The sequence below is a fragment of the Anas acuta genome, chromosome 5, assembly GCF_963932015.1.
Source record: "Anas acuta chromosome 5, bAnaAcu1.1, whole genome shotgun sequence".
NCBI classification, from domain to species: domain Eukaryota; kingdom Metazoa; phylum Chordata; class Aves; order Anseriformes; family Anatidae; genus Anas; species Anas acuta.
The window spans coordinates 13279093-13303408 of record NC_088983.1 but is presented as its reverse complement, the minus strand read 5'-3'; the positions used below and the strand labels follow the sequence as shown (position 1 = coordinate 13303408).

At 47.4% G+C, this 24316-nt stretch overlaps 1 protein-coding gene across 7 annotated transcripts in view; it reads right to left on the bottom strand.

Moving 5' to 3' along the window:
* The window catches only part of BCL11B (BCL11 transcription factor B), a 96091-nt gene extending 72030 nt beyond the window's left edge, over positions 1-24061 (bottom strand). For 2 of the 7 annotated variants that reach the window (XM_068682799.1, XM_068682804.1), the window contains exons 1-2: positions 23276-24061; positions 9415-9783 (exon numbers count right to left, since the gene is read on the bottom strand). In XM_068682799.1, coding sequence (XP_068538900.1) covers positions 9415-9783; positions 23276-23333 — 427 coding nt within the window. In that variant the 5' untranslated portion in view covers positions 23334-24061. Of the gene's footprint in view, positions 1-9414; positions 9784-20667; positions 20933-23275 lie in introns of those variants that run through there. The other 5 variants (XM_068682800.1, XM_068682805.1, XM_068682802.1 and 2 more) reach the window with 4 other exon arrangements.
* Between the last annotated feature and the right edge of the window lie 255 nt (positions 24062-24316).

Here is a 24316-nt window from a genome sequence, read left to right as displayed (position 1 = left end):
GAAAATAATAAATGTCTTAAAAGAAGAACAGGGCCGTTCAATCCTTGTCTGCAGTCTTGTCTTGTTCTCTCCTACCCCACCACTCCACCTTGTTTAAATGGCCGTTAGGAAAGCAGTGTGGTATAAAAAAAAATGTAGAACCATCATTTATTCAGCAGCATCTTTTTCCTTTCTTATTTTCCCCACCTTCAAACAGGGTAGTATAGGAGAGCCGACACTCTGCTCTGCCTCTGCTTATTGCACAGGCAGTTTCAGTCACAAATACCTTTCCGATGCGGTGCTTTCCCAGCATGAGCAGACAAGGAGTGGGCTGGGGCAGAGCGAGGGGATGGAGCACAGAGGGGGGAGCTGTCAAAGTGGAAAGAAAGAAGGCAAACATCTACTCAGAGGCCAGACGAGCTGAGCAAGGTCAGCTGCAGAGACACAGCCCCTTGCAGAAGCTATGCAATTACGTCCAAAGTCTGCATAGCACCACGAGTCCCAGAACCTGCATGCAGGGGCTGGACCGGAGGATCTAGGGCAGCGGGAAGAAGGTGTATAATGATTTTAATTGCTCTTCCAAGATGTTAAAGGGTAGACGAGATGCTCTTTAGCTTTAGAGCAGGGGGCTGATGCTGTATGCTGCTTGCAAGAATACGCGCAGATAAAATACCCTAATGAGAGAGTGGAGAGAGAAATATGGTAAGTGCCAGCCATGATCAAAAGGTGAAATAAAATATCAAAATAAAATGCAGCCTAATCAGAGCATGGAGGACAGGGATACACAATCCCTTCACCAAAAGTGGCTGTTAAGTTAAATTAGATTAATCACTCCCACCTCCCTTCCTCCCCAAACTCCCTTATTTTTAATGAAGGGGCTTACTGCTGTAATGCTGAATGCCGTCCAAGCTGCTGGACGTTTAAAGCTATATACGTAACGCGCCTGTGACACACACACATCCTGTGCTTCCACTTTCCAAGAAAGCTGGAATCTGCTACTTGGTAGGTCTTTTCCATCTGCAGCTTTTATGATCCTGCTGAGGGACCAGCAAGCAGTGTCCCCCCTGTCTCGCTCAAGAAATACACTACCAAATGCCAGAACAGAGGAGCAAGCAGGAGCGAGTTTAAGAGCTGTTGGGCTTAACGGTGGTTTGTGCTGATCGTGCTTGAATCTTTCTGCAAAGGCATACATGCAAAGAGGAAAAAACAACAACCGCTAAGTAACCACTTCACATCTGCCATTAAGATTATTAAACTTCTTACAAGCGGTATCTACCCCACCTTCCCCACTACACACAAATGTACACACACCCCCAAGCTCTCCAACGTGGCAACTGAGAGCCAAGAAAGCTCTCCTTTCCCTGCTGCAGCAACCGCATTTATTCCTGTTAAGGGGTTAACGATTCGTTTCCACTACTTCTCTCGAGAAAACCTACAATGAAAACATTGGCTCACGAAAGCGTTCTCACTGCCAGAATGCCACAGCGCGAGTGAAAAGTCCGTTTTGTTTTCATTACATCTCTGGGATTTCCGGCTTAACTCCTGAGCTTAGACACCAAATCCCTAGATACCCCACCCACCCACTTTTTTTTTTTAAAAAAAAAAAGAAAAAAAACATTTATACTGCACAGCCCACCAATTACCATTTGGAGGGTGGGAGGGAACGGGGAGAAGGAGCCATGCTGAAAATGATGCTCTTGCTGGAGCGAACGCACACATCTCCCCAGCCCAGAGCTACTAGTTTCTCCAGACTTCTAGTGTCATCCACAGAGAAATGCAGTTTTATTTCTATACCTGGCCTCTCTCCTCTGTTTCTCACCCTCTACACTCCCATCTTCCTACTTGGCCACAGAAGCCAGAGCTGAAACTCAGACCCAAATCTATATGCCCTCTCAAGTTACATGACATGATGTAGAAATCCAAACCTGTCTTGTACAAAAAGTATAATTACTTCACAGTTTTTTCTCTCCAGTTATGATAGAAAAATGTTTTACTCTGAGAAAAAAAAAAAAAGAAAAAGAAAAAAAGAAGGGTTCAGCCTTTATGTCACAGCCGATTTGGTCACTGTGTGTATAGGCAGTGCACTTCAAACATGGGTTGAGAAAGAAAAACAATCTATGGAAAGGCACGAAGGGAGGCTACCTCATGCTATAGCAGCACTTCTGTCCTGCTGAAGCAAAGGAATCATTTCTGTGCCTGTATGTGTTTATTCACCACAGGAGAGTACCAGCAACTTTTTGTATCTATACAGGAGCTTTTCTGTTTTACAGTACTTCCATGCAACTGACTTTCCGCTTGCAAGGTTTCACTGCAAAATTCCCCTGAAAAATCAAGCAAGCTCCTTTCTTGCAGTCAATACACCACTGAGCACATAAGCCTATTATTATTAGTCAAATCAAAACAAATGCCAAAGCAGTCTATATGATTATTAGGCACTACTTTTTCTTTCCTTCTAACAGTTCTTGGCAAAATTGTCAGGAAAAATGACTAATGACTGGCTGACCAGTGCCATTTCATCATTTACCATTAGTGTTTTCTAAAAATCTACCAATCTTTCCATACTAATGATAATCAAAGATATACACACGGTTTCTGGTCTCCCACACATGGCCCAAGTAATTTCACAAGAAGTCCCAAACAAAAACAAAAAGACACTTTGTTGGGTGACATTTTGACTGGGCTCTACCTCTGAATAAATGCGGAGACTTTCCACCAAATCAGAAGGTATCGCACCACCAGTTTCAGGGCAGTTAATCCAGGTGAAACCAGGGCGGAATGGTGCTGGCTGGGCTCTTGTGGGCAGCCAGTCTCCTGCTGTACCGTTACTCACCATCCCTGCTCGTGGGAGTTCACCTAACCGTGCACAGAAAGCAGACAATAACTTTGAAAAACAGGATGGTGAAAGGAGCAAAAAAAAAAAAAAAAAAAAAAAAAAAAGAAAACAAACTGGCAGGGAGAATTGAGGGCATAATATTCCTCAACACTTTTTCTTAGTCTGTTTTTAAAGCTCGATGTGATTAATTTCACACTTGACTGTCACAGATGCCGGGAAAGCCTCTGCCAGCCCTGGTGCCTGGTGGGTCTGGACCCCAGGCAGGACGTGGCTGGTGGCCCCGCAGTGACAAACGTCAGGGAGAGCGGCCGGCGGCCCCAGGGGCCACCGAGCAACTGCGGCTGAGAAGATGAGAAGACAGCGCTGGAGCAGTGCCACATGGGTGCGGTGGAGTTCAAGCAAGGGGAAAAAAGGGTTTCGTAATAAGCAGGTTTCTCACCTTTAACTATTCCCCAGATTAGTGCCCTGCTCACCGGTGCCTGTGCAGGAGACGCTGTGCAGTGCCAGGCAGCCATGTCCCTGATCCGGAGGGGCTGTGATGGGGCAGTTCCCCCATTCACAGGACTGCCTGTGAGGTGAGAGCCTTACGGGGACACACATGTGACCAGTGGTGCTGGCACGACTCCACGCAGGCTGCTGGGCTGCCTCCAGCCATATTTCCCTTTCCCCTTCCTTCCTCCCATCCTGCCCTGGCTGTCCCTCCCCACCAACCCACTGCTGTCCAGCGGACACAGCAGGGACAGGGGCTGCCAACTTGGGTGCCCCTAGAGGATCCCCCACAAGGAGTCACGTACCCCCAGAAAGCCTCCACTCCCCACCCCACCACACACACGAGCTCATGGCTGACAGGGCCCCTCAGGCTGGCCCCTGCCTCGGTGCCAGTGCCAAGGGAAGGCCCCATGGCGGTCCCCACCCTGGCTTCACCAGCAGCCTGACAACTTTAAGCCGTCAACATTTTGGCGGCCCCTCGTCATGCTTCAAACACACGCCTGGAAGCCAAAACAGGGGGAGGGCAGCCAGCGCCATCAGGCCTGCACCTGGGCAGGGGGGCCCCGGAGGAGAGCCAGGCTCCCCTGACATGCCCCTGGCGCAAGCAGGGCTGTGGGTGAGATCACCCGGCTTGTTTTCCTCCCTGCCACCCAAGGCAGGACCTCAGCCGAGGTCCCCGCGGGCAGGAGGCTTGCAGGAGGCTTGCTCATTAACCCACTGCGAGCCCTGCTGCGGCTTACGCCTTCTCACACCCCCGCCCCACAGCGTCCCCTGTGCTGCTCAGAGGCACCAATTAGCAAAACACGTTGCTAAACACCCGATAGAGCAGCAGCAGTGGAGGAGGAGGAGGAGGCCAGGTAACTCCTCTGCCACCAGGGAACGCCTGGCAGGCACGAGGGAAGGAACAAGCCTGGAAAAGCCTCGCAAAGGGTATTTCAGCTGCAGCCCAGGTTTCTCAGGCGCTGTTACCACACGCTTCTGGAAGCCTTGTCTTCTCTGCATGGCATTTTTTCTTGCCTGGCTTTGGCAGGTCACTCCTGCTGGACCCACCAGCCTGGAGAGGTGCTGGAAGCAGGACCCAGCTCCACAGCAGCCCTGGGAAGGGGAGCAGAGCCCAGAGGATGGCCCCATGTTCTGCAATGCTCAAGACACTTCTTGCCAACCTGCCCAACATCGCCACCATCAGCCTCGGGTTTCTTTCAGTTTGTGGTTTCCTTCCCTCGCATGTGAAGGCATCACGATGGCTGTCGTGAGTCCTATAGTTAATATGGGTGCACGGGTCCATAATGGTACATTGTAAGTGAATGTCTCAGGGTAGACAGCAATAATAATTAGCTGTCATGATTTGAAAAAAGGATAATCCATGCCATTGAGTTAACAATCACTCACACAACACACATGGATTTAACTAATCTTAATTTGGAGAAAAATAACAATTCTAAATATATCAAATAGCCTATTTCATGGCAACCTGCGGCGGTGTTTATCTCTGGCTTCCAGCACATGCAAGTTATTTAGTTTCTCTCACTGGCAGTTTTACCATTCAAAAGCCTGAAATGAACATTCATGGAGCAGGGGTTGCAGTTAAATCCTGCCTCTGACAGGGAGCCTTTTTTCATGATGCACATCTAGTTCAAGTACATAATGCATGGAGCCCAGCATTGGCGGGATGAATGAGGAATTCAAATCAACCCCCTTCCCTTTCCTTGCACCGTCTTTGCAGAAATTAACTGCTCTGTCTTAATGAACTTCTGCTGCTGGTGTCATTATGTGTCTGTGAGGGTACACTGCCCAAAGCACAGAAAAGGGAGAAGATCTGGTAAAAGTGGTTCCTGACTAGCAGAGGACCCCTGCTCTGACAGTTTAGCTGCTCCTAGACATTCTGCCAAAGTTCTCTGAAACTATCCAATGTTAAAAACAAGACAATTGGTACTTTTTCTTTAATCTACACCATTTCACAGAGCCTGACTGAAGAAAAAAAACTGGCAGCCAGCAAGCCCAGCAGGGCTGAGAGGAAGACAGGAGATACCAACAGTCAAAGGATAGCAGGAGGCACCTCTCAAGGTCCTTCTTTAGTGAGGACTGGTCACCTGGTCATGCCCAAGATCTCACGAATATGAAAGCTAAAAAGAGGTACAAGATACATCTGTGGTCAAACATTTTCAGAATACCTGCCACTGGTGAAATGAAAGAAGCGGTGGCTGATAACTCCTAGCTAATTCATTGGCCTTGCTTTGTTTTGCTCTGCAATAATCTGGTACATCTGCTTGATACTATCACACCCTCTGTATGAGAGGCAGAACTGCTTTTCAAACAGGTCAGCCAATTTGAAAAAAAAAAAAAAAAAAAAAAAAAAAAAAAAAGCCTTTACAGGACAAACTGCTCCTAAGCAAGTCACGTCCTCACAAGTGGCAGCTAACATGTTACCACATACCTTACGGACAGTGGTAACTAAATGAAAGCGCCTTGAAAAGCTTGGATTTGCAAGTTACAAGTCCGGGAAAGATTACAGAGTTCATTATCAGAAGGTCTTTAAAAGCTGATTGCGGAGATAAAGTTGCTTTGTCTCTACTGAAATCTAGAAATGTCAGTTGGAGATTTGCATTGCATGCATGCAAATTCTTGCAGATTCCCGAGCTCTACCTGACTCCCTTTAAGCGGCACAAGGTCTGTTATGTGGTCAGGAGGGATTCAGTGACCAGAGAAAGCAGAGTTCCCAATAAATAAAGAAAGAAAAGCAAAAAGAAAGAGAGAAGGAAAGACCTCAAAACTCCAGAGCACTCTGAATTGGGGTTAATTCTTGGTGAGACACTGCATCCCAGCGTACCACATGAAGCACCCGCACACCCAGAGGGGAGAAAGGTGCAAGGGGTAGAGCTGAGCTCAGCGCCTGATGTACCCTCGCTACGCTCAGCTCTGGGAAGCTGTAACATTTTGTGGCTTAGTCACGCAGCAGAAGGCCGCACAAATCATTTTGACCAAATAAGAAGGTCTACAAAAATAACACAAGATCAAGGAGAGTAGCTGAAACCTATTTGAGGGCAGCAGCGGTGGCAGCATATTTCAGGGAGCTGGAGTGGCGAGTGGGTGATTTCTGGTTTCCCTCTTCAAATATAAAGACTCAATTATCTTTGAACAGCTTGCTTTACACATGAATTGACACATTTATTTTACAATAAATAACTGAAAGTTATCTATGTTTCCTTTACTGTTAATCTACACAAAGAAATAATAAACAGAGCTTGTCTACAAAAATGCAACTACTGCAGTCCTCAGAATTCAATTAAGCTAAAATAATTAATGCTTCCACCATATTAAATTACTTTATACATTTGAGCCACTGAAGTTTTTTCATTCTTTAATCTTTTTCGCCTTTTTATTTAATAAAAAAAAAAAAAAAAGTTATTTTCAAAGAGGGGGGGCTTGGCTAGGAGGGGAAAAAGAGCATGATTTGCTGTTAAAATGTAATGGTCTCCTTTAGCTGACACAGCATGTAGAGTGTTTTGTGCCTTTGATTAAAATAACATTTTAAATGCTTTGAACAAACATATCTCCCCATACTTCTAAGGGATTATTTTACATATTTCTTGGTGGAATAAAGAAATTCATTCTTCCTGTCGCAGTACAGAAAGGCTAAGAATATCTTTCGTCACATATAAAGTAAAAATACTGTAGGCTGTTGCATTATTACCAAAAAAATAAAAAAATAAAGGGAGGGGGTGGCGGGGTGGGAGAAAGCTGCCTTAGAGATTAAGTTTCCCTTTTATGAAATCGTATTTAGTCTCTTTTTTTAACAAATCTAACAACAATGCTCTACAGCCGCTCACTGGGAAATACCTTTAATGTTAAATGCAGATTCTGATTTTCTTGGCTAATGCAGAAAGCCTTTCTATTGAAATATAAATAAGGGGTTTGGTATATCCCACTAAAGCCTTTCCAGTGAATGACTTCTGTGGGTTTTTCATGGCTACCCTCCATGGCTGTAATGTGAGGCTTTTATCCTACTATTGAAAACTATCCGCTGCTATTAAAAAAAAATATGGAAGGACACTGCACCTTTTTATCTCAGAGCTGGGCTCCTAATTGAGAAAGCATTATTACTGCACTATTTAGTGGATGTCCCTATCTCCATGCACTGCTGAGAAAATGCCAATCAAATGATAAACCCTTTTATTTTTCGCAATGCAAAATCTTTCCTACATATTTTCATTTGATATTCAGTTTAGTCTGAAAGAGATTAGGTGCTCCAGATTGGCTTTTAATTTTTTTTAATGCCTTTTCCACATATGAACATAACCTCCACCCTCTCCCCCAGCAGATTTTCTGTATGGCAAAAGCACTGGTTATATTGATGCTGACCCCCAGAAGCTGGGATGGGACGGCACCCTCTGAGCTGAATGTAGCCATTGGAGTACTTTGTTATGGACTGAGCTTGGGCATGGGTTTGTAAAAGAGGAGATCTGGAGTACAACTGCAGTGTAGGTCTCCTGAAGTAACTTCACAAAGCACTGGGCACCCTCTGGAAGGGGCTGAGCACCATCAGCTTGTGCTGTTGAGAGTGCTCAGCACCATTCAGGAGGCCTTCAGCAGACAGGAAGAGAAGCTCTTGAACACTTCTCTTCTGCTCCCATCAAACCTAGCCCTCAGAAAGCTGATACACCATGAGGGAGTCGTCTCTGCCAGGAAATGAATTCAGAGCTTCAAAAGAATAGGGTAAGAATAGAGTCAGGTCTTACAGTAGGGATGCTTAAAATGCTACAACAGCAGCTGTCACTGCTATCGCCCCACAAAGCCACCAGCTGCCCCATGTCAAGATGGTGACTGCACCCTTACAGACTCCTGAAAAACAAGGTAGTCGTGTGTGGCATATGCCCTGTCTTAAAGGTCTGAAGGAGATCTGAAGACTGCAGCAGTTCAAAGCCTTCGTGTTCATTTATATGATGGCCAAGCCCACCAAAGGTGCTGGAGAGTGACTCAGACACCTCCAGTGATAAAAAGGGGAAATGCTAAAGTTTTAATTGTAAAGATAGGAGCCTAGTACCAGTCTTCTGGTAAACCCTTCATGGGAACACCTCTACTACAGACAGGACTGTGGACTGTCAGATCTAATCCTGTAGGACAATTCCTAGAGAAATCATCTAGTGGCAGCAATGACAACTTGCCACTGGTACGGGATGCAGCTGATTTGAACATAAAGGGCAGTTTGAGGGAAGATCCTGCTGTGTAACATGAAAAACACACTGACTAGCAGGGAACACAGCCCTTCCTTTCACCATGGTGAGCAGCGTGCGCTGCGCTGCAGAGAGAAGAAACGCCCTGCACGCCGGAAGCTGCCCCACACCGCGCTCTGCAGAAGCCATTTCACAGCAGCTCACCCAGGTGGATGCCAGCGCTTGCCTGCCCACCACTGAGCTGGGGGGGTCTGCTGAGTAAATGTTAACTGCACCACATCTGAGGGGGTTAGGAAAAAGAAATGCCTGCTATCTGCTCATCTGGGCCAGCTCGTGTTCGTCCCCTCTTTCAAAAGCTCATTTTGAGTTTGTGTGTGAATGGCGGTGTCCCCCACCCAACTCCAGCCTTCTGCAGAGACCCAGGACAGGCAGCACAGTCAGTAATTCAGGTCAGGAAGCTGAAATCTACCCCAGCTGAAGTCAGTGGAAGTGGATTTTGCCACTGACTTCAGAAGGATTTTATCCTTCGTGGTGGGTCTGCATGTTACGAAGTGTATCTGAACTGGACTGAACTGAGCATCTCACCAGAGTCCTCCACCGCTGCTACCTGCTTAAGGACGCTCCTGAAATGGCTTCTCTGCCCCCAAACTTCTGCTTTTTCTTATGTGTGCACGCTGTCCCTTGGCTCTCCCAGGGGATCGAGAGTCCCCAGTCTGAGAGAACTGGCCCTGCACAGAGAGCTGTGCTGAACCAGACAAGGGGTGGGCAGCCCTGCTGAGCATCCCCCCTCTTTGCCCCCCATAGCCTCGAGGGCCCTCCAGGCTGATGGCTCGTATAAAAACCTGTGACTGAAGCCTCTGTTTCATGGTTTCATGGCACTTTCTAGAGGGCTCTCGTTAAAAGATTACCTAGGCAGTTGATTGAGTGTAAAACATGCTGTACCTGCAATGTTCTCCTGCTTGGGGCAAATTCCTTTTGTAGGCGTGAGAAGACGGTCTTCTTCATCGGGTGTGACTTGGATCCCGATTTCCACTGGCTCTGACACTTTCCTGAGCTCGGCGCGTGAGGAGGGGGGAGGGCTGCTCTTATCCATGCTCTTTTCATAGCAGACACCACCAGTGCCATTGCACTGTTTTCTCTTGTGCTCTATAAAAACCAAGATGTCTCCCAGCGGGAAGTTCATCTGACACTGTCCACAGGTTAATAAGTCGGGGTCTGTCCCGCCTGCGGCGATGCTGATGCCACCCGGCTCTGCTATTGCCAGGCTCTCATCCTCGTCGGCGAGTGCCGGTTCCACATGGTCAGCCTCTGCTTTACATGGACAAGGAGAAAGAGGGAGGAAAGGGACAAGGGGAGAAGAGAAAGAGATTGCTTTGAATGTTCACAGACTCCGAAGGATGCATCACAAGAGGCCCAGCCTCCCCCCGCACCCAAAAGAAGCCAAGCCTGATTAGATCTTTCTTTCATTTTTCAGCTTTTCCATTCTCCCAGAATGATTTCAATATATTTTGCAACCAAGCCTGCCTGAAACAAAATGGAAAGGCTGACCTGGCATAGCTTTCCTGACAGCTCCTTCCCACTGCTGCCAGCACTGTAAGGAGATCAGCAAAGAGCCATTTTGCAAACGTTCAAGCCCCGAGTCACTTTCTGAAACAGTTTCTCTCTTTTTATCCCACCTTCTCATTCCCACTGCATCTCCCAGCCATCTGGCCAAGGCCCCATCCAGCAAATCTTATGCACCCAAATCTCTCCTTTGATTTCAGAGAGAGGGGAAAAGCAGCGAGGGAAGTGCTCAAGTGCCCTAGGCAAGCAGGATCAGGCTCTGGTGGCACACAAAATTAGTGCCACCACCCTTTCCCCTTACAAAGATACCAGCAAGATTAAATATCCTCCCATCAGTACAAGATACAGCAAAGAGTAAGGTAAGAAGGATGCGGTATCATGAGAAGCTGAAGGGGTTCAAAAGTGTGTACAGTAGGAAAGAGAGTAAAGCACTTTTTAATGTACAGGAATATTGGCTGAGCCCGAAATCTTCCACTCATTTTCCTGATGCCAAATACCTCTGCAGTTGCTGTATAGGTTAATAAAAGTTTTTGGTATAAATCGTGCCTATGGACCGGATGGACTCCATACCATTAGCCCCAAAAGACCCTGAAAGCATTTCTGAGTGACCTGAATCAGTTTCTAAGGAATAAATAATTTCTCATGTCACAATTAATAAGGCACAGTGCATTTTTAATGGGTATTTTGAAGGTAATTGTTACATTATAAAATAATTGTGGATCACAATCCATTTCTGGGGCAAAACTTGGATTTTGTTTTATTTTCTCTTGTTCTGCTGTGTAACTGCCAAATCATACAAACCTTGGTCTTTACTTGGGCAAAATCTCCACTGACTTTTGCCTAAGGCTGTTTTGCCTCTGCAAGGACTATAGGATTTGGGCTGAACAAAACAGAGGAACTAACAGTATGTAAATCAGGGAGTGAGACCTCTAATCGTATCAGGATTAAAGGAATAGTAGGAGAAATGTTCTTTACTGGCCTGAGTGGATTGCTTATGGTTTTCCTGGGGAAAGGGAGTTACACAACTATCTCAGAGAAGTGAGACTGAGATAAACAGATGTCATAATCCAGATCTGGATTTTCCTCCTGGCCGAAATCAAAAGGAGTTTTGTCCCGTTCTTCAGCAAATTGAAAAACAAAACACAACACACACACACAAAAAAAAAAAAAAAAAAAAAAAAAAACAAGAACAAGAGCTAGAAGGTGAAATGTATTACTTGGCAGCAAAAACTGGCTGAGCCTCGAAAAAGACAGTTTAGAAAAAGAATCGTCCCCGTTTTCCTCTTCCAGAATAAATAATTGATTAGTGTATCTACCAGCTGTATTACAAGTTGCATCAGAGCTCTCTAACAGCAAAATAGGGAGCAGCAGCACCAGCAGCAGCAGGAAAAGGACTGATGCCCCAGAGAAGTGCCTGAGCACGACCCATCCTGCTGGAGCAGACGATAGGCACAGAAAGGCTTTGGTTTCCTAACTCACCCCAAGGTTACCAAATACACAGCATAATACTAGTTCTGAAAACCAGTAATTACTTTTTTCCCCTTAATCTAAGTTTAAAAGGAGTTTGAAGACAATACTATGTAATTAATTCACCAATTTATATTATGAAAAGATGCCTCCTTGCCTCAGTGAAAATGCAACCATAACCCTGCGCTGAACAGGGACTGCCGGGAAGAGAGCGGATGTCTGTGAAGAGTGTGTCACAATGCAAAAGGTAATTATTTAGTGCTGCGGTTCCCTTTAATGATCTAACATTGAGCAATATTGTTTATATTGAAGAGAGCTTGCACCTTTAATTACCAATTACATATACATCATTTTAGAGCCAAAAGAAAAGGACTGTGAAAAGGGTCCTTTAGAAGTGTGCACACTATTTCTAGGAAGAATTCCTATTAAGGGGGAGCAGAGTGTCAAAATATTAAAAAAAAACACATACACACAGGGACATACACACACACATATACACACATGGGAGATGGGACAAAGAGCTGGAAAAGACAACATGAAAACAGGAACTGAACCAAGGGTCGGAAGAAGAAAAGGTTGCAGAGGAGGAAAATGCTCGTTACGAGTTTCACATAACAATCCTGTAAAGCTTTCAGATTAAAGTCTGTCTCTCAAACTACAAAGGCAGAATTTTGGCATATATATAACAAATAAAAAGAAAAGAACAGGTCTCAACTTTATTATCTTTTTTGATGTGAGGACTTTTTTTTCTTTCCCTGTGATTTAAATTGCGCTCTTCAGAAAATGTAGCAAAAGTGCTGCATTTGATAAGGGTTCTGACCATGCGTCTCTGGAAACATGAAGGAGGTTTTAGCAGCTAAACTGTTGAGAATTCTTTCCTTTCAGCTCTACAGTTCATTTGAATATTAGTTAAATCCACATATGCCTATTCACTTACACTCTCTCACTCTCTCTTTCCAAGGACTCTGCAATGGCACTTTTTTAAAATAACATCTGGTATTCCTTCATATTTTGGCAGTCACCACATTACCGAAAATCAGCTTTTCGTTTTCTTGGTACGCTGAGCCCTCATGATCAGTAGTAATTGGGTTTCAAACTCTCAAAAGGTTTTTTTACTTGACTCTATTTCTGATTTTAGCTTAATAAATCATCAAGCAGGAGACCAGTCGTATACCCAACAATGCAGAAGCTATATTACAATCCCTTTTTCAGGACATGGAAAACAGACATAAAAGAGTGAAAAACAAAATACTGAATAGATCTTCAAATGCATTTTATCCATGTCAATTTGCATTTTTTTTTAAACTGAATTAAAAAAAAAAAAAAAAAGAACAAGAAAAGAAAAGGCTTCCTATTGACAACTCAATTAAGCCATTAAAAACCTACATTCAAGTAACATTACAGGAGAGATTTAAAACCCACAAAGGAAAAGAGAAAAAAGCCTGGAAGTCCAGCCCATAACGCATCGGGTCACGCCTAGTTAATACAACAGCCAAGATCTTATGCTGTTTAAGGAGTCCTTTAATACCAATAGGGCAATTTAGGCCAGTCTCAATCTAAAGTTCTGACTCCACTTGTGTCTGTGGGTTTCAAATGAGTCGCTTCACATTATTTGAATTTAACTCTGTGGTTTTATTTCTGTTTGTTGGTAGCTGGGTTTGGGGGAAGGAGGGTGTTTCCTCCTGAGTATTTATCTAAAATTATTATTTTATTTTTTTTAAGAAGGAAGAATCAAGCCAAACAAAAAAGGAGAATGGAAAACATCTCCTCTGTCTTACGTGGGAAAAGGAAAAAAAAAATGCAAACAATCTATTTCCAGCCAGGACTCATGCCCTGGTTCTCCCAGGTGTGTTGAGGTGTACCCAGAGACTCCTCAAAACAGCCCTGCACCACCTTCTGAGGAAGCACAGTGAGTCGGGGATGGGTGATCTATGGGCACATCAGTGACACTGCTGTCATTTGATGGCTTCATAAAATTAATGCAGCTGGACAAGCTAAATCATTTGCTTTGCAAGGCATTACACTTGCTGCTGGACAGCTTCAATGCCCTTAGAAGCATCTCAAAGCTCTCTGGCTGCCTACAGTGCAGTGGACAATTTTCCTAATTCCACAAAGGCACTGTCGCAAAACCACCAGCACTCTTCTTTCTGCGTGGTGACATCATTACACCATATGCGCCCCATGCAAACAATACTCTTATGCCCAATATTAAAGCAAATGCACATGCTAAGTACTTTCTGCTTGTCAAATGTCTCAAAATCATGCCCATTAATAGTAGAAAAGTCTATTACTCAAAATCATCTCAAAGGCCTCAAAAGACAAGACTGTAGATGCTTGTCTGTGGGCTTTGGATGAGGCCGGGTCCAGATACTGGTGATTTATTTTCTTGTTCTTTTATTGCACTGCTGAATGAAAGGTGCAAAGGAATCAAAAAGTTGTCCACCTATTCTCTTCCTTATTTTTCCACTCCCACAGTGTCAAAGGGAGGCAGAGAAAGGAGGAAGAGGGAGTACTTTGGCACAGGACTGAAGCGTTGCGCGTTGAACTTCCTTGCCGCCTTCTGTTTCAGCAGCGGGGTCACAAATGGATGCTGGGGGGTTCGGGGAAGAGCTGCAGGTGCTCTGCCTACCCTGCCATTACCTTAGCCCATGCTGAGCCCAGGGTAACCCTCAGGACAAGCTGGGGCTGCCCGAATTGTCACACCCAGACCAGGGAAGCCACTCGCCTGCATGCCCTGGCATGAGGGGCCCGGCCCCACTCCCTGCACACAGCCACCACTGCCTTGGAGGCACAGCCAGGAGCTCAGCCCAGTTCAGGAGTGAGCACAAATAAGTGACTTGCTTGTCAGGGTGTTGCCCAAAGCAGGCCTGAAAACGATGTCCCTTCCATCAACACCCACATGTCACATTTACTGTAACATCAACATACTTAGCGGAAATAGCTCGGATCGCGTGCACTCGAGCTGGGTTATCGCAGCAATCGGTGTTAGGATCCTTGCTGCGCAAAGCCCATGGCCACTCAAAGCAGGCTGTGCAGCTCCTCGCCCTCGAAGTTTATCAGTAACCTGCTCCCGGTTCCCCCCTGCAGCCGCAAGGTGCGGGGTTTAGTTTGTGCCCGCATGTTGCATCAGCATTGCACTCGGCGGTCCGAGGCACCGCTTGTCTGCCATCCATTTTTAATTGTTCTGAGGACTGAGCAGCAATTATTGGTACAGTGTTTAATAAATAAATAAATAAATAAGTGTGAGGCAGAGTTGACCGAAAGAGGCGACGACGTGATGGGGAAGCCCCAGAAACGGACGGGCCGGCAGCTCTGCGCTACTTTTCAAGTGCGTCTCAGGGCGCAATGCAAAGCGCACAAAAGGCGGCTCGAGTTGCGGCGGGTCTGTGCCGTGCCGTACCGTGCCGTGCCGTGCCGTGCCGAGCCGTGCCGTGCCGTGCCGGAGAGCTGTGCCATGCCGGGCAGCCGTGCTGTGCCGGAGAGCCGTGCCGTGCCGTGCCAGAGCGCAGCGCAGCGCGGCGAGGAGTGGCCGGGGGGCACCTGCCCGCGGCAGGCGAGATCCCAGCAGCTTGGGGGAAGGCCATGGGGGGCGTCCCGCAAACCCCGCGCGGCGGCGAGGTGCTGGACACCCCCGCAGCGCCCAGCTCGGCCGCCTCCCGCAGAAGTGGCCCCAGGCTCTCGGAAAGCCGCACAAACCCCCGTTCGCACCTGAGACGGAGAAAGTCCGGCCGCGGGCGTAAAGAGCCGGGCAGGACCTCGGGGACTGGGAAAAACAAGGCACGGCAACCTCGCAGAACCCAAACGGAACAAAAGCCAAGAATATCCAAGGATCTGCTTGGATCTCAAGCACTCGTCAGATGTTATTTCACCAGGAACTATGCACAGTGTTAAAGAAGGGAGTGGCGTGTCTCCCCTTAAGTAAACTGTACGTTCATAAAAAAATATTTACTGCTTTTGAGAGCGTAAAATGCATAGGCTCTTCTATAGACTGCAGAAGCTGTAAATCTCCGCAGATAAAATGGAATGTGATGATGGGATATAAAAGCATGCTTTGTTCCCAAGTGAATAGATTTGTTTTATTTAAAACTAAACGACAACCAAGGAGAGAAAGGAGCGCTCCGTGCCACAAAAGCAGAAGGAGCGGTATTTTGGTACAGGCTTTTAACTGGCTTAGAAAAGGAGATTTGAAGCACGGATTCTTACCCAAAGATTTAAAAGGCATGATCAAAATTAAGTAATTAGTTTTGAACGCATATTAAACACACGACAACTCTGTTCTTTTTTATAAATATCGGTCTCAAAAGAGACTGCTCCTCAATTGTGTATGGAACACTGTTGCTCATATACAATTTTCTTAAGCCTTTTTTTTGCTCTCATTGAAGCATATTCATTATAACATTCAGCGAATTTATGGCTTATTCCAGTGGCTTAGTAAAAGGGGTCATAAAAAAGTTAAGTAAACCAGTGTTTTTTTCCTTTCCCTTAAGTTTGGATTCCTTTTTTATACTGTGCTGTCTAGTGCTTAGTCTTTGGAAAGTACCTTGGGCATATCCAGCACACACACAAATTATCAACTGCTCCAGGAAAAAAAAAAAAAAAAAGAAAAAAAAAAAAGGGAATTTCTTGCACTGAGGCAACTACACAAAAGACTTGCATATGTCAAAAATACAGAACTAAGTCCCTGTGAATGCTGCACCATTAATCAAATCCCCGATCTGGTGTCACTTTTGCCAGTAAAATGATGATATTCTTCTAACCCCCTTCTACTGGCGCGTGCCTGCAACGCATGAAGTGTGTCCCTCTGCTTTAATTTGTTTTCGAATAGCCTGCTTTAGGCATTTTTTATATATTCCTTGAGAAGAAAAAAAAAAGGGGGGGGGGGGGAAGCTGCTACTTAAAGCTTCAGCAAAGGTCTACAGTATCGAGCAGGCAACAGCTTTTCAGGAGCTAGAGCAGCAGGCAAATTTAACTGATGTTCAGGAGCTGAACACACAACTGCCTTTGAGGCTTGCAGTCGTGGGTGCAGAGGAACGGTGTGCAGCCTGCCCAGATACAATTTAAGAAAGTAAATAAACACAAAAGAGGAAGGTGCTGTAGTAGGAGCAGCTGAATGAATCACACATTTATCAATGTGCACTGTTATTGATGCCTTTTCCCTCCCTCATTAGAAAGACACACATATATAAATCTATCTACAGCCAATGCTGATACTTCACCAAGTGCTTTTACGGCATCACTAACTTTAAAGCAGGCGGTAAGCCCAGCCACCGTTTATTTTTCCACGCGCTTTCTCTTGAGGCTACCAAGACCAAATGTTACCGACATCTGCAACGCGGTGCGTGGAGCAGCCCTGAAGAAACCGCTGCCCCACTGAACAGCAACCAAGAGGAGGAAATGCTCGGGCAAGGAGGCGAAGAGCCATTTTGGTGCAGCGTGACTCCACGGAGAGACTTTGCTGATGGGCTTCAGCTTTTGCGAGCGGGACGGGTGGGAGGCAGAGGGAAGAAGGGGAGCGTGTGCGTGCATGTGTGTGTGCGTGCGCCGGGGGCAGAGGCACTAGGGAGAAGGGGAGCAGGGTTCTCGTTCCTCTTAGCAAAAGTTAGCAGTTGTGGAATAGACACGAAGCAGCAATCAGCAAAGTTTGAGGAGTCTGGGGAGGGGAGAAAGGCAAGTTTTCCCTATAGCTGGGGAACGTTTGCCTCACCAGAGGCCGAGGCACCGTGCTCTTCATGTTACAGGTCTGTCAAATGAGCTGGCTGCTGTGTATATGCTTCCAACGAGCTTGATTCAAACACTAAATGAAGTAGAGAAATCATCATATAAATTGCTGTCCCCCTCTACCCAAGAGTGAAAGGTTTTTTTACAGTTGGCGACAGCCCTGATCTTTCGTCTGACCTAATTTATTTCTCTTTCAGGTTAGAAGAAAGCGTGCTTTCCTGTCTTGGGATAACCTTCATGCCCATATTGAGCCCTAAAAATAAAAATACGCTTATGATACGTTAACAATACCATGATTTGATGACTTTCTCATATTGGGTGAAGTAAACCTTCTACCCTGACATCCAGCGATCAAAGCTTCCCATGCGTACGCCGCAAAATTATATGTTTGGGCAAGAAAGCGTCCCGCTAAAGTCTGTCTATGGCGGGCAATCAGACAAGCGGAGAAGAGCACAAGCTCAGTGGAGCAGCCTGCAAGCTGCAACTTCTACATGACATACATGGATTTGTGTTTATTTCTTCAGGAAAGAAATGCTTATTTTCTTTTGCAGGAGCTGCAGGGTTTTTTGTTATAAGGACCTGAGAGGATCAAAGTACGGTGAACTATCCAACAGCAGATCCTCTCGGCAGGGGCACATGTGGCTTTCTGGCATGTAAGCAACCCCAAATGGTGCGTGCATGTGTCCACCTTATTGCCGTGCACACCTTCTCCCAGGACCCCAGCTCTCTTTCTCTCGGTGTTCACGTCTGCTGAAACAAGCAAGCGCATCTACGTGGGCTTCCCCCAGACGCACGGAGACTCGCTCGTGTTCAAGTATCATTACCCCGATCGCTATCTGACAACAAATTGAGAATTTAAACACTGTACGCTGGCAATAAAAAGCATTGTTAAAAACTAATTTTAATTAAAAACTCCTGTCCGCCCGAGTCAATTAATCAGCCGCGCTTTAGCTAAAAATAGATCTGCCTCGCTCGCAGCCCCCCTCTCAGCTAGCGCTCTATAGATCTTCGCATGAAAATCGATACTACAACTTTACACTGCAAACATTTTGCAGCGCCGTGAAGTGCCTGAGCTCCGGCTGCTATTTCCCAGGGCTGAGCATCCCGCGCAGCAGCGGCGGCGGCGGGGCCGGCGCCGTCCCCGCATCAGACGGGCTGCGAGCTCCCCCTAGTCGTCAGCAGCCGCCACTTGCGGCCGGGGCACCAGGCAGCCCTGCGAGGCAACTGCGAGCCAGCAAAGTTTATTTTGGAAAGTCTTTTCTATCAACAAACAGCGCGGAGAGCAAAGCGATCGAGATAGGAAACGGGGAAGGGAAGTCGGCGAGCTGTGCGAAGCGTTTGGTTGACCGAAAAGGTTTGCGAGCTCGGCCCGAGGAAGACTTGCCGAGGAGGTGTCAACCGAAGTCGGTAACTGATATCAATAATTTGTACTTGTGTGAGCGCACACTCCTCTAAGTCATAATTATTGTCATATATGCCACAAGACAACCCTTTGTTCTGCGGAGGAGCATCCATTCTGCACAAGACAAGGGCTCCAACCGTTCCTGCTTGAAGGCAGCCAGGTTGTAAAAGCTTTAAGACTTTATTTCTCAATATTTAAATAAGCCTGACAAAATATGCTCTGCATCTGCCGACCAGCGAAAAAATGCAAAATGATTTCTCACCCGCTGTACATCTATTTAAGCCACTGAGCACATCAAGCAAAAAGGACAAAACAATCAGGATCCACAATCTAGTTACTCCGCATCAGTTTTTCAAAAATATTTTTAAACACCTGAAACTATGAAAATATGCCAGTATTTTTTTCATCTTACATGTCAGATATAAATATATCCAAATGAAAAGCAACCTGGAAATCAACCGCACGCAACCTCTTTTTTTTTTTCCTGTCCTATTTAAAGCCGACACATGTAATGTCTTTCAAAAACGCGTTAGGCTTTTCTGTGCACAACTGTGCGGGTATTATGAAAAAGTCAGCCATCTCCAAAATAATTTCCTCTCTAAATCTTCAGTCACAGCTTATGTTCTCTTTGCATGAGAGTTAATTACATTGGTGTGGGTTTTTTCTGTGAAAAAAGTGTATTAATTGCACTGAATCTAAATGCATTTTAAGAGAAGCTCCTTGAAGCAATCTGCAAAACTTTGACATGCAAAAAATCCTAGTGTTTTTCATTATTATTTCTAATGACTACATACAAATACAAAATGGTATAGGAAATTATTACTCTTCCTAGGGAACCTGTTGACCAGGTATTGAAGAGCCTTCTTGGGAAACCTGGCTCTCCACCTCCAGGTGGAAATCATTGTATGATTTCACTCTGCCTTTCCCTCCCAGCCTTTGCTGCTGCCCTGCAGAAACGTTCTTGCTTTGCCGCCTTCTGCAAAACTGCTATCAGTGAGCTTTTCACATGCTCTCATTTTTCGCATTTCCTTCAAATGCAAAATGCAGGGCTAGTCTGAAAGCAGATTTCTCAAGTTAAAAAAAGAAGATCTTAAGCTGGAAAATCAGCAATTTGAATCAAACCAAACTAACGTTTCTTTGCACAGAGCAGCTCTACAGCTCAGTTTCCTCTTTCTCTACCTAATTGCCTCTTTTGCTTTGTCCACCCATTTAAGGGAGCTCAGCTACCAAGTTTGTTCTGTCCACCATCACTGAGGAGAGGTCCAGAGCTGCTCTTTTCTCCCCACGTGTGTCTCCCCTTTTTGTGCTGCACATGCATCTATTACAAGGCTGCCTGGGCGAGCCTGGCAAGGACAAACAGGCCACTCAGTTTTGCAGCTTTAAAGACCACTGTGCAAATGAGACACTGAAACTCTGGAGCACGGCTACGTTGCAGCCTCTCTGCTTTTTGTGTTTGTTTGTTTGTCTTACACTCAGGATCTAAACGTTTCTCTGAATACCAAGAGCATGAAACCCAATAAACTCCAGCTGAGCGGTGTCAGAAAACCCTTCTCTTTCTCTCTCTCCTCATCTCTCTCCCTATCTCTCTTTCTTTGCCTGGCACAGACCTCCAATCCATCCTGAGATGCAACTCTCCTGACAGATGCCAAAGAGGGAGAGGGGAAAAAAAAAAGAAAAAAAAAAAAAAAAAAAAGCCCAAGCTAAACATGACATAAATGCAAGATTTCAGGAAACAGCACCAATTCATCCCAGCTTTGGGGGCTTGGCTTGGGGCTGGGTTTATTTTGTTGCAAGTGTTTTGGTTTCCTATTCCGCTGCCTGCTACTTTCCCAACTCCCCCTCGCAGAGGCCGGTCTGCTGGCTGCTTTGCCCCCACGAATGACACCTTCCCGAGAAGTGCGGGGATGGCAAGCCCCCCTCCTGCACGCCTGCAGCTGAGGCTCAGCGCCTGTGCGCTAAAATGCCTGCGCTTCCTGCTCCCCCCAGCCCCAACCCCAGCCCCAGCCGCAGCCCCCCCGGCTCCCATCCCCTCCTCCCCTGGATACCTTCATTTTTTTCTGCCACTGTTCAGTATGCAGCCTGATTTCTCCGCCAGCTTCCTCAGGATGGAGAGATAGATAAATACAAGAGGGGAGGGAGGGAAGCTGCGTACCGCTCTGCTCTCCATTCCTCCCCAGCCTCCCCGCTAAACCCATTGTACACGCAGCTCCTCAGCACCTTTTAATGCTCTCCTGCCTCATTATTTACTTTCAAGTAAAGCGATCGGAAAAGGAGATCAAATTGGAAGAACAAACCTACCTGGCTCTCTCCTCCACCCCACCTCCCCCCCCCCCCCCAGCAGAAACAGCAGCAAGAAAAGAAATGTTTCACCCCTTGAAACAAATTCAGACGTGCGCAACAAACCAGATTTTCCGCACACCCCCCTTTCAACACCCCACATCTCCTCACAACTGAGACAGAAAAGAAGTAGGAGAAATTGCACAGGGCGATTTAGAGAGGGTTCAGGTTGTTGATGCTTTTTCTTAAAAAATAAGAAATTGGGGGGGTTGGGGGGGGGAGCACCAAGAAAAAGGGAAACGCGTTTTCTGAACTGGATGATTAAAAACAAAAATGCAATTAATGAAGAGGGAGTGTGTGGGGGGGGAATCCACCTTTTATGGTGATGCAAATCTGGCTCCCAAATAACAATGAATTAAAAACAAACCCCCCAGAAAGAGAGCTGAATACCAGATGCATCTTCATTTGTGTTCCAGTGTTCCACCAGCTGATGGGCTCGGGGGGAGGGGGGAGAGGGGGGGGAGGAACGGGTTAAAAAAATAAAGGAGCACACCAAAAAAAAAAAAAAAAAAGGAAAGACAGAAAGAGCGAAAGAAATTGAAATTTCGGGACTCGCACCGTTTCCCCAAAACCCTCACCTATGAAAACAAACAAACAAAAAATCTCCCGGGAAGTGGAAAAATTATATAGGTATATATACATCGGGTCGCGAGGAAATCTTACAAACAGAAATTTATCACCGGTAACAAAGAAAGAGAGGAGCTCGCAAGCACCAAATGCTCCTGGCAGATGGCTCCTATTCTTGGCTTTCAGGGGAGGGGAGAGAAGCCGGGGGAATATTTTATTTATTTATTTAAATTCTTTAAAATCGGAACATAAATATTCGGATCCGCCGCGGCTCAGGCTCAGCCCGGGGCTGGCTCCGTGCGCGCCGCCGCCCCCCGCAGCACAGCAACTTGCGGACACGTCGGGGGGGGGGGGGGGGGTCCGGCCGGCCTCCCCGGTGGGGTGCGGGGCCTCAAACCGGCCTCCGCTCCCCCCAACAACCTCCCCAAGGCTTGCTCTGCTTTCCTAACACCCCCCACCTCGAGCGGGTCCGATGCTTTCGGGGGGAAGTGCAGGACCCCCCCCTCCCCCGGTTGTCCCCGCGGCCCAGTGGCGGAGGAGCAGCGGGGAGTGCTGGGGGGGTCCTCAGCCGGAGACCCCCCTTCAGCCGTGGACGAGGCCCCGGGAGCTCAGAGAGGGGTGCCCGGTTTTGGGGAGACCTGCCCCGGCTCTGCCTACAGCCGCCCGCTCGCCCCTCTGTAGGGTGTAGGGTGGGAGCTGGGAGGAGAGGGGGGATGCTGGGGGGGGTGGGGGGGCGGGGGGCTCCTTCCCTTCCTCCGATTTATCTTTTTTTTTTGGGGGGGGGGGGGGGAGGGTGGTGATGTGTGTTTGCATTTCACAATGGGAGCTTCGGCAAAGTGCAGCCCCCGCTGCTGCCCCGCCGCCCGGCCCGCGTTTCGTGCCCCCTCCGCCGCCTCGGCTCTCCTCTCTGCACCCCCCCTCCACTCCCCAGCAGGCACCCCCGCCTTCCCCCGGCTCCTCTGCACCCCCTGCCCTGCCTCTAGCCCCAGCCGAGCCCGTCGTGCCTCCCCCCGCCTTTTGCAGGACGGGGACCCCCCTCCACTGCACCTGGGGCTGCATCCTGCCCATCTACCTGCCCCGCACCGGGGGGCTCGGCGCCTGCCTCTCGGCCGGCCCACCGCCTCCATGTGCTTCCCATCAAATCCCCCGGCCTCTCCTCTTCCCCCCACACCCCTCCCCGGCCCCGCTGCCCACCTTGATCCTCCCCGAACTCCCCCCGCATCCCTCGCCACCCCCCCCCCCACCAGCCCCGGCTGTCACGCCGATGCCAGGCTCCCGGCCAACTTTTCCCAGCGCTCCGCTTTGCAACCCCGGTGCGGGGAGCGAGGAGCGGGGCCGGGGGCGAGCTGCGGAGCCCCTACGGCCCGGTACGGCCCGGCACGGCCCGGCACGGCCCCGCGTCCCTCGGGGGGAGCCCCCCGCCGCCCCCCGCCGGCAGCGCCTTTCCCCCGCTCCGCTCGGCACCGCTCGGCGCTGCCCGCCCGCCCGCCTCACCTCCGCACCGCTGCAAACGCACGGCAAAACTTCGGGCTTCTCCCCCCCCTCCACCCCCAGCCCATCCCCCCTAGCCGCACACCCCCCTCCCCTCTTTAATTCCCTTCTCCTCTCCCTCTCTCTGAAGTCATTTACTAGCTTTGGTTTCTCCTGGAGCCCCCCCCTATCCCCCCCCCCCCCCCCAAGCCCGCTTCCTCCCCTTCCCTAATTTTGCTCCTTGATTTCGGCTCGATCTGGTTCCAAGTTCAAACTTACGTGTGATAATCTCTCTTTGTGACAAGTGCTGCGGGTTTCCCTGCTTGCGACGGGACATTGCCCTGGCATTTACACTGGCATCGCCTGGAGAGCTGCACTGGTCTGGGGGGATGTGTTGGGGGCCGATCCTCCTCCTCTTTTTTTTTCCTCTTTCTTCTTCTTCTTCTTTACCGAGTTCTTCTTCTTTCAAAAAAATAAAAATTAAAAGAAAAAAAAAATAACACCTCCTTTTTGTCGCTGCTGTGGTGCACTGGATGGGATCTCCTCTCAATTAAAAATCATCATCATCAGGAAAAGCTTTCTCGCTCTTTTTTCCTCTCTCTTTCACACACTGTCTTTTCTCCACCGCTTCTGCCACTTGGACTTCCAAATCTCTTCTTGAACTTAGGAGGATATGCACCGCCAGTGACACTTTTCTCTTTCCCTCTTTCCAGAGTGCTTGGCAAATTGGCAAGTGCGCTTTTCCACCAGGAGGGTTAAAAAAAAAAAAAAAAAAAAAAAAAAAAAGGAAAAAAAAAAGAAAAAAAGAAAAAAAGAAAAAAGAAAAAAAAAAGAAAAAAAAAGAAAAAAGCAGGAATATAAAAAAAAAAAAGTACTTGAATTGGGATTGCCCACACACAAAAAAAAAAAAAAATGCCAAAAAAAATGTTTTTCAGAGATTGACCCTTGCTGGGTAGATATATAGAGAGATTTTTTTTGAAAAGGGGTAGCCAAAACTGTGTCTCCTCTTTCCCAGCTCAAGTGGCACTGCTTTGCCCTGGTGCTTTTGGATTGCCAGTGCTCCTGCACCACTTTGCACTCTTCCCCCCTCGCCTGGCACTGGGACTGGAAGGAAGGAAGCCCCCAGTGCAGCTGGGCTGGTGCTGGCTATTACTATTATATATTGCAATGTGAAGATGGCGGAGTCCTGGTTCTCTGGGAGCGCTCTGTCTCTCTATGGCTGGGGCTGCCTCTGTACAATGGGATAAAATTCAAGTTCAAGTGCGGACGTGACGTTTAATCTGCACTAGAGACAAAAAGACCCAGAGAGTAGGAGCACTG